This window comes from Vanacampus margaritifer, chromosome 5 (genome assembly GCF_051991255.1).
Source record: "Vanacampus margaritifer isolate UIUO_Vmar chromosome 5, RoL_Vmar_1.0, whole genome shotgun sequence".
NCBI lineage: Eukaryota > Metazoa > Chordata > Actinopteri > Syngnathiformes > Syngnathidae > Vanacampus > Vanacampus margaritifer.
In genome coordinates this window covers 23,733,096-23,746,287 of record NC_135436.1, presented here as the reverse complement: position 1 = coordinate 23,746,287, position 13,192 = coordinate 23,733,096, and the positions used below count along the sequence as shown (strand labels likewise).

The following is a 13,192-nucleotide window of genomic DNA, read 5'->3' as shown; positions in this document are numbered from 1 at the left end:
CGTAAATAAATGGACCATAATCTTGAACCAAACCCCTTCTAACAAATCCTTCACTGTAACCTCAAACCCTAAATTTAACCCTTAACTTGAACAGGGATGTGATTTTTCCGCTAATTCGTGGAATTCCGCTTTTTTTTTTTATCCCCCCCCAAAAAAAAAATCCGTTATTTTTTTATTTTTAGTAGTGGTAGTAGTAGTAGTAGTTCATTGTGTATGCACATGACTCCGACAGATAACATGTTCTGCTATAACAAAGACATTTGTGGTATGCTCTAATATGAGTTACTTTTCATTTGGTCATGATACAATTATTTGTTCATGAAATTTGAACTCTTCAACATTATTTATGTGTTAACTTAGTAATCACATTAGTTAGATATGATGATATTCTCAGTGATAGTTTTTAAAAGCAAAGGCAGTCCAATGTTTTTGAATGTGACTGATTTTGAGTTGACTAAAACTGCCATTTTATATGGGATAGTTCAATATACATTGAAAATTGATGCTGTTGTTTTGTCTATTTCTTTGTCATGTGAGTGCATTGAAAGTACTTAAAAACACGGAAAACCCATGAGCTCCCTGGACCTAGCTGGGTGCCAGCGGCCCCCAGACCCCCGGCTAAATTTTCAGATAATTTCACTTTGGTCAAATCACATCCCTGCTTGAAACCATAGCCCCAACTCTTAACGCTAATCACAAATCCCAACCTCAAACCTGGACCACTGAACCATAACAACTCACGCAAACGAGAACTTCTTTTTGTTTTTTTGCTGTTACAATAAAGTGTCATTGCACCTCCACTACAGTAGGTGGCAGTGGAGGACTCTCCTATGCACAGGTGTACTTTTACAGTCATGGCCAAAAGAATGACACAAAGTATTGGTTTTCACAGAGTTTGCTGCTTCAGTGTTTTTAGATATTTTTCTTAGATGTTACTATGATATAGTGAAATTTAATTACAAAAATTTCACAAGTGTCAAAGGCTTTTATTGACAATTAAGTTACATTTATGCAAAGTGTCAATATTTGCAATGTTGACCCTTTTTTTTCCCCAAGACCTCAAGAAAATTATTATTTGTGTCATTTTCAAAACTTTTGGCCACGACTGTACAACAATAATAAACAAAATAATAATTGAAATGCACTGCCTAAACCTGAAATCCAACCCCTAATCCTAACAATAAACCCTAATTTTAACTCAACCCCTACCCCAAACCCCTAACTGCTGAACTCCAATTGTAATTGTCAAACCCTAAAACCAAACCACTAACACGATCCCACAAAACCCAATTTCTAACTTTCTGCCCTAACCCTTACTCAAACCCAAATTTCCAAACTCATCCCTAACCCAAAAACGGCAAAGTTTTCTGGCGAATTAACAGAGAATCTGTTGTGAATGAAAAGATCCCTTTCTACCTTTGCAAAAAAATTCCGTTTTGTATAGTCCAGCTTGTAAATGCTTTTACTTGAATGGTCGATGTCAAACACACTGTACTTTTTTCTTCTACTAACTAAACCCATAACATTTATCTTGACCTGCTTGCATCACACATCTTCACTTTGCTGCTTGACTAACATTTCCAAGTGTTGTTGTTTTTTTTTTTTTGTTGTTGTTGTTTTTTTAAATATAAACTGAGAGGACAAGATGACATTTCTTTTTACACCGGCAGACACTTTTCATCCGCCTCTAATGGGCCGCTGTGAGAGGCTCGGTCAGGCTGTGTGTGTCACACTTTCTGTGACTCCTCAGATCTTCCTGTACGACTGCACCGAAGTGTCGCCCTTCTCCCTGCTCTTCTTTGGAGGTGACGTCACCATCCAGATGGACGACGGCCAGGAGACCATCGCCGTGGACCAGTGGATCGTCTTCAGGTCGCCGGCGCGCACCGCTCACCTCGTCAAGGTCCGACATAACAGTACATAGAATAAGCATTTTTTTAAAGCTATTTTATACTAATATGAATGTATTTTCCTTAATACTGTTTCATTGAAATGTATTTATTTTTGTTTCACTATCAAAAAGGGGGTTCGAGTGCCTGTTGATCACTTCTTGCAGCTTTCATTGTTATTATCCTTCCCCCAGAGTCTAAAGCGAGAGCTGGACTCTCTGCTGGAGGACAAGATCCGCAGGCCGGCCCCGGTGGACTGGCAGAACCACCAGTCCAAAGACTGCGCCGTCATCACGGCCATCATCGACCTCATCACCACTCAGGAGACGACGGCGGCAACATCAACGGCGGCGGCTGGGGGTGGGGCCAGAGGCCACGACAGGACGTGGGCCCCCAGGGGACAACACATTTACTTCAATGACGACGACGACGAGGATGACGACAATTAGCTTGGGACAAGACCTGAGTGAAAGAATCACAGGTTAGTCGAAGTATTTATTCGAAAACCACCAAATGTTTGGTCGTTTCTGACCAGTTGGACAATAGAAAGTGAAAGCAGGAACGGTCACCTAGTGTTCAAAGCACATCTGCATCTCCTCAGTCGTCACCTCAACATGTACAGAATTTGAAAAAACAATTCATTTAGTGTGTAAATGTTATAACAATAAGAAATAAAAGTGTGTACTTCAGTGTTTGCCAAACTTTAATTGGGTCTTCCCTGTCACCTGTTGCATACACGTATTTAAACAAAATGTTTAAAAATATGCAGTAAAAGCGCCAATGTATCTAAGGTATTTTCAACACTTTGAATTGGTTAAATAAATAAATAAATAATCGCCAGTGTTCCTAAAATCAAATCACAAACAAGAACACATGAATGTATAACAACAAAGCCAAAAAGTTGTCATAATCAGTAAGTCATGTCGTCAATAGGTCAACAATGAAGCTTTTATTATTTAATAATTGATGTGACATATGTACAGTCACCGGACACTTCATTAGGTACACCTGTACAATCTATAACATGCAGTACAAATTCCGCATGTATTTCGTTTACAGCATTTACAGTAGAAGTAAAAAAAAAAATTAAGACACCTTCTCATTCAATTTTGACGGTGAATGAGCAAGTTGCTACTTTGTATTGTAATTCAAAAAACATACAAATTTGAGACTTCTTTACATATTTACATAGTACACAGTTGATTTACAAGTAATTGGAACTCATGCTGGCAAGTGGAAATGTTGAGGATGTGGGGGCAAAGGACTTTCCCATGGCCAGACCCCCACGGCGGTGACAGATGGTCTTGTTAGCACTTTCAGTCGCGAGAGAACAACTTCACACATGTTCATGCGTTACCAAAAGGGTGTGTGTGTGTGTGTGTGTTTGTGTGTGTGTGTTCATAATATCGACCTGTGCGTGCATTTTCTGAGGTCTCTTTTTTGAACAAGTGCCTACAGCTTTCAACAAATGGCATTTTCCACCTTACGCGCACAATGGCAACCTTCAATATCACCTTTCCACCAAATGGCCTATGGAACACACCTTCAAATCAATTTACTTAACTGCAGATGTGGCAGGCACTTTGATATTGGCGTTATACACCTATCCTATGCTATTACTTGTAGCCGAAAGACTAAATTTCAGGAGCTTCATTTAGACAGAGGTGGTGCTTTGCGGCCATCTTGTGGCATGTTGGCGCCAAGGAACTATGTTGAAGTGAATTGTGGAGCTTCATTTAGATAAAATAGTGCTTTGCCTCAATCTTTTGGCAACTACGATGAAGTTGAGGCGCTTCGTTCAACAACAAAAAATTGCGTTTTGACGCCATTGTATGTCTTGGTGCTGATTATCTATGAACAAAATGGATGAACGGATATTTGAGAGGCATTTATTTTTTCTGAAGCACCCGGGGAGTCGATTAGAGAGAGGGCCACTATTTGAGAAAATATGGTAGTAGCTCAGTAGTGCGCCTTAGATTAAATAATTTAGCCCCCAAGGCTAATTTCACTTAGCAACATGAAAATTGGTCGGTTTGTCTATCGTGAGTAGACCCACAAAAAAGTCTCAGGAAGACGGACATTTTACTTTGAAGCAGCCATTTTAGGATTAGTTTACAAGGTTGTGTCATGTGGCCTGGTGTCCCAATACTTTCTTCCACACAGTATGTATCTCATGAGTTCTTCATTATTACTTTTTTATTTTTATTTACTTTTTAAGGCATCAAGTTGATGTCACCTTCTCAAGTTCCCATGAGTTATTCCTAAAATGTCGGCCATCTTGTGTCTTCCCTGTTATTGATGGTCATCAAGGACTAGCGTGAAAAAGTCCCTGAAGACATCAGTGTCCATGTCACACGTTGGTCTCCAGGCCTTGCAGGCGGTCCATCCTCTGCATGTTGCGCTCGATGGTGGCCTGGCACGTGATGGGCTCGGCGCACTCCGCCAGGAACCATCCGCGCTCGCCATCACGTAGACGCTCGCCCTCGTACCAGCCTGACATAAAGACAGAGAGAGAAACCTCAAGCTCAGTGGGCATCCAACAACCTAATGAATCAACATGCTTGACTTGTCATGGATACCAAAGGAAGGTAAAAAATCTCAGTATTAAGATCGACAATTATATCAGACACACAAATGAAAGTATCAGTTTCTTACCATCTTCTACCGTCTGTGAGATGAGCACCACGTCAGCCACCTGCAGTGACAACTCATCCGGCTGCTTGGCCGTGTATGTTCTGATCACTTCCACCTGCGTGGCATCTACAACAATAACACGCATTTTATTCAAGGACTCTTTTTGGACACCACAAGCGTTTTATTCAACAGCCACACGGGGGCGCAATTGTCTTACTGGTCCTGTCCTGATTCTTGTCTTTGTTGACATTGTGGCCCAGGGCGCTGATCCACCGAGCACGTTCGTTCCTAAAAACACACAAAAAGCACGTTGTGTCAACTAGCAACAACTGGACACAACATTAGGTACACTTTCAGACACCCATTTAACTATGCTGTTATGTTTCGTTTTGCAATGTCATGAAAAAAAGCTCATTAGAAAAATATAAATTGAGCAGTTTTATCCACAAAATGTATTTTTATATGCCTATTCCAACGTTCTAAATATTATGTCATCAACATCCAGGCACTCTGACAGTACATATATTGTAGTATTAGATGGTGCATGGGGGGAGCATTGAGCATTTCAACAGAATGGGCCTCATTGAGTGGAGATTTGAGCGGTTCAGCAGGTTTAGAGACAACAGAGGTGTGTTGTTGAACAAAGGCAAAATCTCAGGAGGCCACTGAGAGACCTAAGCGTTTTCTCTGTCATTCTTGTCTGTTCTGTGGGAAGAAAAGTCACACGCACGTAGTGGGCGGAGCCACGCAGGTCAGTTTCCACGTAACTTTATCTCTGGGGTTCACCTGTTCCCACATCCCACTGAGCTGAGGGTTAGCATCTCAAGAGTGAGGGAATTTGAAGGGATAAATGAGTTTGAGTGTTTTCTGGGGTTGACTCCTAAAACATGAAGGAACATGCTGACGGAAGTCAAGTTTGCGCACTCACACTTGCAAAGCCTGTGAGTCAGCCTGGATTATTGTTTTCCAATTGTGCACTTTGCCTTTTGATCTTTTCTAGGACACATGGTGTCTCACATTGCCCACTTTACTGGTCATAGGATGTCGTATAATTAGGATTTTTGATGCCAGTCAGCGATTTTAAATAAACCAATCACAAGATGGAGCAGTATGTTTATTTAACTGACTATTGTATATGCTTGTTTACGGCATATCAACAAAAAGTATTTTGGACTATGTTTAACAATATTTGTCATGCGTGGACATTTAGAACAATACATTAGAACCTTTTCAAAATTATTTCATTGAAACCTCAATAGCATATCAGTATCAAGCAGGCGAGTGCACATTATTGCAGTAACAAGCAGGTGACACTGGTTCCTTTCCAGGACCTGAACTTAATAAAATTCAATCTCCGACTTCAACAATATTGATTTGTTCCTATTCGAATCCCATTTCCCCCGTAGGGGAGCAAAGGAAGTTGAATTAATCCGTTCTAGGGTGAGCCTGTCACCATCATAAAACTTTCTAAACTATACACACAATTTTTACATTTCTTACAGGCATAAAAGCATCAAAAATAATATCACACCTTGATCTCACACAATAATGTGTTCAGTCATACGCTGACCTTTTGGAGCGGAGTTAAAACAAGGTTTATGACCGCTAACCAAACATTGCACCGTTTGCAGTCATGCTCTGTACATACGCAAAAGACAAAAAAAAAAGGATTTAACATTTGGTAGCGATCTGACCAGATCTAAAATAACAAGTTTTTTTTTTTTAAGGACCCCTGTAAATGGCCAAAAACGACTCCTAAATGAATGCTTTCTACCCAAATGGCAGACTTTTGGTTTATTTTTTTAGTATGCGCACAGGAGACTTTTTTTTATTTATTTATCCTTTTGCTCATGCTAGACATGGCTACTAAATTTCATGTTGCCAAGTAGCCTGGGTATTGTCAACTAAGCAACTTCCATATCTGTTCTCAACCGAGTAGCCCAAATGCTTCCATACTTCTGACCTAAATGAATTTGGAGGCTCTGCAATATTTTTTTATTAGTAGTGCTAGCTAGCTATGCTATGTACTAACTAGCATTAGCGGTGGCCACACTTTTGCACACTCCGTTCAGATGATCGGAAAAAGTAGTTTTGAAGGAGGCTTGATGAAGAAATGCAAATTTAATCAAGGCTTATGGTTTTTACATTTTTTTTATTGAACCTAAATTAAGACTATTATTACATGTATGACATTTGGTAGCGTAGTTTTGCCATTTCAAAGGCAACACAGATTCCTGTGTATCATCAGTCAATTTTTCAAAGACAAGTCCGTATTTGACGTACACCTGGAATTGACCAAAATTAATCTAAAAAGGCCGCTTCAAATAAAAACGACAGACTTTCCTGAATGACTTTTTTTTTCCAAGGCTACCAAATTCTCCCAATTTGCTAAGTGAAATTGGCTTTTTTTTTATTGAACCTAAATTATGACTATTATTACATGTATGACATTTGGTAGCGTAGTTTTGCCATTCCAAAGGCAACACAGATTCCTGTGTATCATCAGTCAATCTTTCAAAGACAAGTCCGTATTTGACGTACACCTGGAATTGACCAAAATTAATCTAAAAAGGCCGCTTCAAATCAAAACGACAGACTTCCTGAATGACTTTTTTTCAAGGCTACCAAATTCTCCCAATTTGCTAAGTGAAATTGGCTTTGACTACGTCCTAAATGCCCCTGTAGGTAACCCACAACTTGTGAGCTTATGCCTCTAAGCTGGCCTACTATTGTGACTCGACTCCACACATGGTTTAAGTTTAACGCCGTCACCCACCACTCAAGTTCTTATCACAAGATGGCGGCTTTGTGACTCATTAACCATCAACTTCCAGTACAACCTTAGCTAACAAACAGGACATACTAGAGAAGAATCAACAAATGTGTCGTAAATGTAACTTGATGTAGATAACCAGTAGGGGAAGACAGTTGCTTTTCAATATAGCGAACGTGACACATGCTCACATATGCCATCAGAACACAGCTGAAACAATTTATTACGACAGTGGATGGAGTATGGATGGAGTGCATGTGTCTGACAGGCGCTTTAATGGTTATCTGTGGAATGTACATAACCAAGGAAAGTGCATGTGTGTGTGTATTTACATGCAGACAGGTGCGAGGCTGGTTAGGTGAACGGCTAAAGGACGAGAGAGTGTGACGCATCATAAATCCATTGTCAGTGGATCTTCTTACACCCTCTTCTATGTGCGCTGCGAAGTTCTTTCCTGGCTGGATAAAAAGCGATGACAAGTCTTCTTCTATCCTTCCTTCCTCATTTCTGGTCCTTGGAACAGTTCCACAACCCAAAGTAAGGGTCAAAGCACGTTTTTCTACGCTTGACAGAAACATAACTAAGTCTCTCGGCGGGAAAGGAAACTCCCGTGTCGGCGCGTAGGGATGATTCCGATCAGCGAGGCTTCTTCTGGGCGTTTGACCCAGAATAGAGCGCCGAAATGAATCAGAAACAAGAACAGGCGCAGGCAATTCTAAATAGTCATGTTCTGAATACTGTAATCCATTTTTTCTACAGGTCAGTGTGCTGTGAGAGATTATCGGGTATGCCTCGATGAATTATCCAATTTTACTAATTTGGTCTGTAAAGGATTATTTACTACAAATAATGTATCTTTGTTTTCATCTATCCATGGCAGCTACGTATTAGTGACAGGCAGAACAATTCCACAACCATCAAAGACCGTATACAGTAGTCATAAAAAATGGTAGAGTTCCATTTTTTACACCAAATAGCAGCTTGCTAACTAAGACAATCCATCTATCTGTCTTGTGCATTAGATATCCAAACTTCTTCTTTTTTGAAAACTTGCTGCATAACAGCATTTCTGTTAAAAGTGATACGGCAAATATTTTGTGATTTTCAAGATTTTGGGGTGGCTTTGACCCTTGTATCCCACAAGATTAGATCCACCCCTGCAATGAAACTGTGACCAAATTCCATCTTCACGTGATACAGAACCACGACAATTTTAAAACACTTACTTGAGTATCATTAATGTTCATAAATCAGACCTTGACAGAGCAGAAAATCCAAGAAACAATTTTTGCTTCTAAAATTGAGTTAATTTTTGTTACCACATAATTATTGTGCTTTTTGTTATAATGTATTTGCATATTTGCCTATCAAGAGAAATTACAATGTTTAAAACAAGTTATTAGTCATAGTGGCATCTACTCAACCTTGACCATGTCAAATACCATTTTTAGTATACAGTGTGGGCCACTAAAATATGGATGGCAGGCCACAAATGGCCCCCGAGCCATAGTTTGGACACCACCGGTCTAGTGTTTCAAATAGAATAGAAATCAAACATTATCTCTAGGACAAGTTCATCTTTAGAGGACACGTGGCCAAAGTGACTTAAAATGGCCGCTTCGGGCCAAAATCGCAGGCTGGCTGGGGCTTTTAGTCTTGAGCGCTTGAGAATACTTTTTTAATTTTATTTTTCGGGAGGAAGTATAAATTTATTTATAGCGTCGTAATGAAATCATGACTCATTTTTACTTTACCTACGACCCACACAAAAATTCAACAGGTTCTTCCTTGGCGTGTACAAATGAAAAACATAACAATCTCATAATTGGAATCATATGGCGGTGAAAACAAGAACGGTGCAAACGGTAGCGCACGACGACGACGCCTTCCTCCGATGCAGCCTGTTGCGTAAGCGCGAGGCGCACGTCTGACTAACAACCGTGTTATTTTGCTACATGCTTTTGTGTGACAGTGTCTGTTCCAGCCTGGAGACTATTGAGTTATTCGCTGACCGGAGAACGGGGGTCACGCTAACGTGTGCGCGACACCAAAACAAAAGAGCACACAGGCTGGACAACAATGGCAAATCGAATCCGCCTAAAACCGACTCACATTCAAACTCAGTCTGTGAGTAGCAGTCTCTAAAGTTTTTAGCGATATTCACCGTTTTCACATAAAGCAATCATTTGATGGGATAAATAAAAACAAATGTGGTTCTCCTCAATGGGTGATGGAAGGTAATGACACCCCAAGTGTGTTACTTATGTCCAGCCGACTCTGTAATTTTGTTTTGGTTTGCGTCATTGCGGAAAATCCTGCTTCCCAAAGATAGGATGCGAGAAATCGAAGCAAGGTTTTTAGTACTTTTTTTTTGCAATATAAAAGGTTTTATTTATAAACTTGTAGTGACATAATATGGTTGGCTAACTAGTAGCACTGCTGATATTATCTCTTTAACGCAACTTTCCTTTTCTAGGAAGTTTTATTAGCTTTTGGCCTTTAAAAAAAAAAAAAAATCAAAGTCATGACCGAGATAAGTTGTCCTGACTTTCAAAATAACTTCTTTCAGAAGCTCATGATCGATAGTATGTTTTTGTTCAGCCTCTATAAGGTCTGACACCAAATGCACTAAGGACCGGTACCGGTCTGCGGCCAAATGGTTGGGCCCTGACCATGTGAGAATCATATATATAATAATCTCATTTTCACAGTTAAACGCAGACACACCTTTGCTCAGAATGTGTGAAATGTCACATTGGCCTCATTGGTTCAGTTTGAAGGTGTTGTGTAAGAGCAGTATCAAATATTCTCTGCCTTTAATTTAATATGGAAGTTGGCTGCAAGCAGTCGTTGTGGATGAACGTTTAAGGCGATGGACTAAAAATCTACTGGAGTCTCTCTGCAGAGGTTTGAATACTGCCAATAACGAGATTTTGGTGTGGCAGTATCTCATCTGTAAGGACTTGAATGTAGTTGACGCAAAAAGTTTTCTATTAATCATGATAAGATAATTATTTCCTAATTACCAACCACAATAATAACAAATATTTATGATAGACCTGCTATTAACTACAGGTGAGTAACTTCCTTAAGGGAACCTCTGTTGACGCTTCATAATTATTATGCAATCTGCAGTCCAAGTCACAAACCCATTAACACTCGGTGCATACATTAATGCACTATCTACAGCGGTTATAAAAAGTCTACACACCCATGTTCAAACACAACTTTTTTGTGATCTTAAAGAATGAGGCATTTTTTTGCCTATTACCAATATAATAAAAAATATATATATATGTATTTTGGAGCGGGAGAGTAAAAACAACCGAGATAATGTGGTTGCAAAAGTGTGCACACCCTCTCATAGCTGAGGATGTGGCTGTGTTCAGAGTTAACCAATCACATTGTCACTCATGCTTTGATTTCACGCCATGATTTAAAATAGTGTTGTTCCGGTTGTTTTTTGGCCACCGATTCCGATACCCAGTTTTGCTGTGTTAAGACGAAACCGTACCAATACCTAGTTGTTGTTGTTGTTTTTTTTCAACATGAAAAAGCTCCCCTGCCATTGGTTCAGAACATTCAAGGGCCAATAGGATATCTTGACTCGACATGCAGTGAATACGTTACACATCAGTGAATGTCGTGCACAAGTTAGACACAAGATGCTGCATCCAATGTCCTGTATTAGCGTCGGAAATAATGGTATCGGCATGTTACTTGTTAGTACTTGCCGATACCACTGTTTTAATGCCGTATCGGGGCCTCTCCCGATAACGGAACAACACAAATTTTAAATCCAATTGACCAAAAATAAAATCCAGATGCTGTAGGCTTTTCCTGACTTTTTTTAAATTGTATTTGCTTTCTAGTAGAAGCCTGAAGGTTTTGTGCTAATACTTCATGCTAGTACCATAGCTAACTCATAAAACAAATCAACTTGCCGAGATCTAAGGACCTCGATCTTCAATAGGTCATTCCCATTCAATTAGACTGACTAAATGGCGACCACGGCCGTGAGTCACGTGGTTGGTCACTAACTCGGAAAGAATGGTCATCGGAAGTGGAAGCTATTTTCCGACCAAAAACAAAAGATGGCACAGACACGAGATGATCAAGACGGGTTGAGGGAGTGAACCGACGTGTGTGCGTGCATGTGTGTGAATGGGGGTGGTGGTCGTGGGAAATAGCCCGTTTAACAATGGGACGCTGCTATGCAACCACTGTAAGAATGGACACTTGCCAGAATACTACAGTGCACACACACTGTGACATCCCAGCCAAGGCCCCCACGGTCCAAGTTGTCAAAGGATGAGGGGGTTTTTCCATCACAGTGCACAGAGGGGGCAGTAACCCCCTCATGTAGACATGGCCAACACTTGCCATGCTCGTCACAATGTACTCTCTTCAGTGGGCCCCTCACAATTAGAAGCACCTCTTCGGTCACTTTGTCAAATGCCTAAAAACCGACATCAGCAGTTTTAAGTTGCTCTATTAAAGAAAATGACTTTTTATACTTTTAGAGACTCACCTCTAAGGCACAGACGGTGTCCCTGACTCCTCAGCAAAGTTAATATTACTGTATGTATATTATTGTACACTGACAGTATTTAGCATCTTCTTTTTTTTTTTTAATACCACTTACAATTTTCCCTCTATATTTAATAGAGCTTCTAATATTGGATAAAATCACTTAATATTATTCCAATAGGAAAAAAATATTCTAATTTTAGGTTGATGACAACAAGTTACCATTGTTATACATTTCATAACCTTAATCACATTTAGTAGGGAATCCTACCAAATTCTCATGAGAAATAAACTGCTGTAGTGTGCGCGCACATGATGTGCAACTGTTCATTCTCAAACGCAGGCCGGAACAAATAAACCGCATACGGAGCCAACTATATGACAGATCCCCTTTGTTTATGTGTGTGTTATGTAATCCGTCCAAACAAACCCTCTTCACTCTATTTACTGTACAAAAGGGAGATGGAACTGTCGGCTCGGGCAAAGCGTTTCTTAACAGAGATAAAACTGCAATCCAAATAAAAGTACTACTTAGTCAGATGTATGCAGTAATGGAATGATTTACGGTAAGAGGCACGTGTCTTTTAGCATATTCAAACCACTGGGTTGGGAGGCCGTCAACAAAACAATTAACCGGTGCAGCTGGCTCGCCTCACAGTACGAGCGGAGACAAAATGACTGAGCGGACTAATAAACTTGATTTCCGAGGTCCCATTAGCAGGAGGCAGTAAAAGGTGAATGTCATGGCGCGACAATGGAAGTGTAACAAAATATCCCTGCGAACCAGAAATGGGCCAGAAGAGACTGTTGTTAGTTGGGTTAGTTTCTACAGACATATGCTTCCAGACTGATTGAAATAAATGCATTGGATGCTGGCCTTGAACGTGTCACACATAGTAAATAACGGAACTAGAAATATAATTTTGACGTCTTGGAATTTTGGTCTGCCCAAGAAAATGGTAGATATTTTTCAGGAGTAGCTATTTTAATTTAATAAGACATGTACTCACATTAACTCCGTCCCCAAGATCATAGGCACCTTTTCGCCAGAGTGGTTGCTTAGGAAACTCAATCGGAAGAGGTGGTTGGCGCCGGCTTGCCGTGAGCTCAGCATGCTGGCGGTGCCGCGGACCGGCGACAGGTTGACCTCCTCGGGCTGGCAGGGGCCCACCCAGATCTCGTCCCTCAAAGCGTAGTCGATCACAGAGTAGCTCTCCTCGCTGGGAATGAGAGGAGTACACTGTTAAGAGACGTTCTGCCCAAAAATGTGCACGTAGGCATCAGTCAAAGCTGTCTGTTGGTCAAGATGTATACTTTCAAGAGTGCAAAATACGGAAACAGGAGCGTTTGTGAATTGTGAACCGCA

At 40.4% G+C, this 13,192-nt stretch overlaps 2 protein-coding genes across 7 annotated transcripts in view; one reads left to right on the top strand and one right to left on the bottom strand.

The window, feature by feature from the left end:
- dhx36 (DEAH (Asp-Glu-Ala-His) box polypeptide 36) overlaps positions 1-13,192 on the top strand; it is a 34,992-nt gene that overhangs the window by 15,617 nt on the left and 6,183 nt on the right. For 2 of the 4 annotated variants that reach the window (XR_013294153.1, XR_013294154.1), the window contains exons 25-27: positions 1,751-1,903; positions 2,084-2,370; positions 7,635-7,833. Coding sequence is in view for 2 of the 4 variants with exons in the window: in XM_077565885.1 (XP_077422011.1) it covers positions 1,751-1,903; positions 2,084-2,338 (408 nt within the window). In the remaining 2 variants the exon portion in view is untranslated. Of the gene's footprint in view, positions 1-1,750; positions 1,904-2,083; positions 2,579-7,634; positions 12,843-13,192 lie in introns of those variants that run through there. The other 2 variants (XM_077565885.1, XM_077565884.1) reach the window with 2 other exon arrangements.
- Positions 2,815-13,192, bottom strand: part of LOC144052084 (rho guanine nucleotide exchange factor 26-like) — a 34,594-nt gene continuing 24,216 nt past the window's right edge. For all 3 annotated transcript variants that reach the window (XM_077565887.1, XM_077565888.1, XM_077565886.1), the window contains 4 exons: positions 12,837-13,046; positions 4,741-4,811; positions 4,545-4,649; positions 2,815-4,382 (listed from right to left, as the gene is read on the bottom strand). In XM_077565887.1, the coding sequence (XP_077422013.1) occupies positions 4,240-4,382; positions 4,545-4,649; positions 4,741-4,811; positions 12,837-13,046 (529 nt within the window). In that variant the 3' untranslated portion in view covers positions 2,815-4,239. The remainder of the gene's footprint in view (positions 4,383-4,544; positions 4,650-4,740; positions 4,812-12,836; positions 13,047-13,192) is intronic.